Source organism: Phytophthora parasitica (genome assembly GCF_000247585.1).
Source record: "Phytophthora parasitica INRA-310 unplaced genomic scaffold supercont2.38, whole genome shotgun sequence".
Taxonomy (NCBI): Eukaryota; Oomycota; class Peronosporomycetes; order Peronosporales; family Peronosporaceae; genus Phytophthora; species Phytophthora nicotianae.
Window position 1 is genome coordinate 66,632 of NW_008649024.1, and position 936 is coordinate 67,567.

General features: G+C 53.6%; 1 protein-coding gene across 1 annotated transcript in view; it reads left to right on the plus strand.

Moving 5' to 3' along the window:
* Window positions 1–357: 357 nt before the first annotated feature.
* PPTG_13142 (hypothetical protein) overlaps window positions 358–936 on the plus strand; it is a gene marked incomplete at its 3' end in the record, with an annotated part of 1,183 nt that continues 604 nt past the window's right edge. The window contains exon 1 of the mRNA XM_008910561.1: window positions 358–926. Within this exon, the coding sequence (XP_008908809.1) occupies window positions 420–926 (507 nt within the window). The 5' untranslated portion in view covers window positions 358–419. The remainder of the gene's footprint in view (window positions 927–936) is intronic.

Consider the following 936-nt stretch of genomic DNA (forward strand, 5'->3'; position numbering starts at 1 on the left):
TGCCACTTCACAATGTAGCAATCAAAGATGGAGTCCGTTCTTTCGTGTCACTTAATAATTATGAAGTGAAGGGTCATTGTACCTCATCGCCTGTCCTCAAGTCGCGACGTGACAACCGGATAACTAGTTGCGAATGCCCCGCCGGAAATTATTAATACAGGGTTCATATTCCAAAGCGTTCAGGGATAAGTTATCCGATAACGCTGCAAAAGAATTGACGACCCTCTAGTGTTTCCTGATTTCCATCGTCGGCGATTCTCGCACCCTTGGGCTCGCTGCTATACGACGCTCTTGCCCTTGCCTTGCCTCCCACGAATAGTTTTTCATCTCGATCAATATCCTCATTCCCCAATTTGCCACATCAACTCAACCTCTTCAGTTCCACTTCCAGTCTTCGCGTCTCTCACTTACAAGACCCCATGGTTCGCATTCTCAAGCCTTTCAGTGCCGTCATCGCGACTATGCTTTGTCTCGGTCTTGCTACCGCCGACACCGCCACCGTGTCGGTCCTTGGTGATGCCACCTATACGATCCCGTCGTCTCGCGGAGAAATCTGCAAGGGTACCGGTGCGTACCCGAGTGGAACGGCTTGTCCTCTGAAGGGTGACGGAGCCAGCGGCGGCTGCAGGGAAGGACTACCATCGTACAAGCACGGCAAGTGCGTTGCCCCCAAGGTTGCTCAGTGTGTCCTTGTCTCGGACAAAACGTGGGGCTGTGCCTACCCGAATGGCGGAACCAATCCGAAGAGTGACTACCCCAAGGGAGACTACCCGAAGGGCGACTACCCCAAGAACGATTACGAACACGGCGACTACCCTAAGGGAGACTACGCCAAAGGAGACTACCCCGTGGATGACTACTCGGAAGGTGAGAAGGATACGACGGCACCGCCAGTGTACCCTGCGAAGGATACAACGGCACCGCCAGTGTACCCTG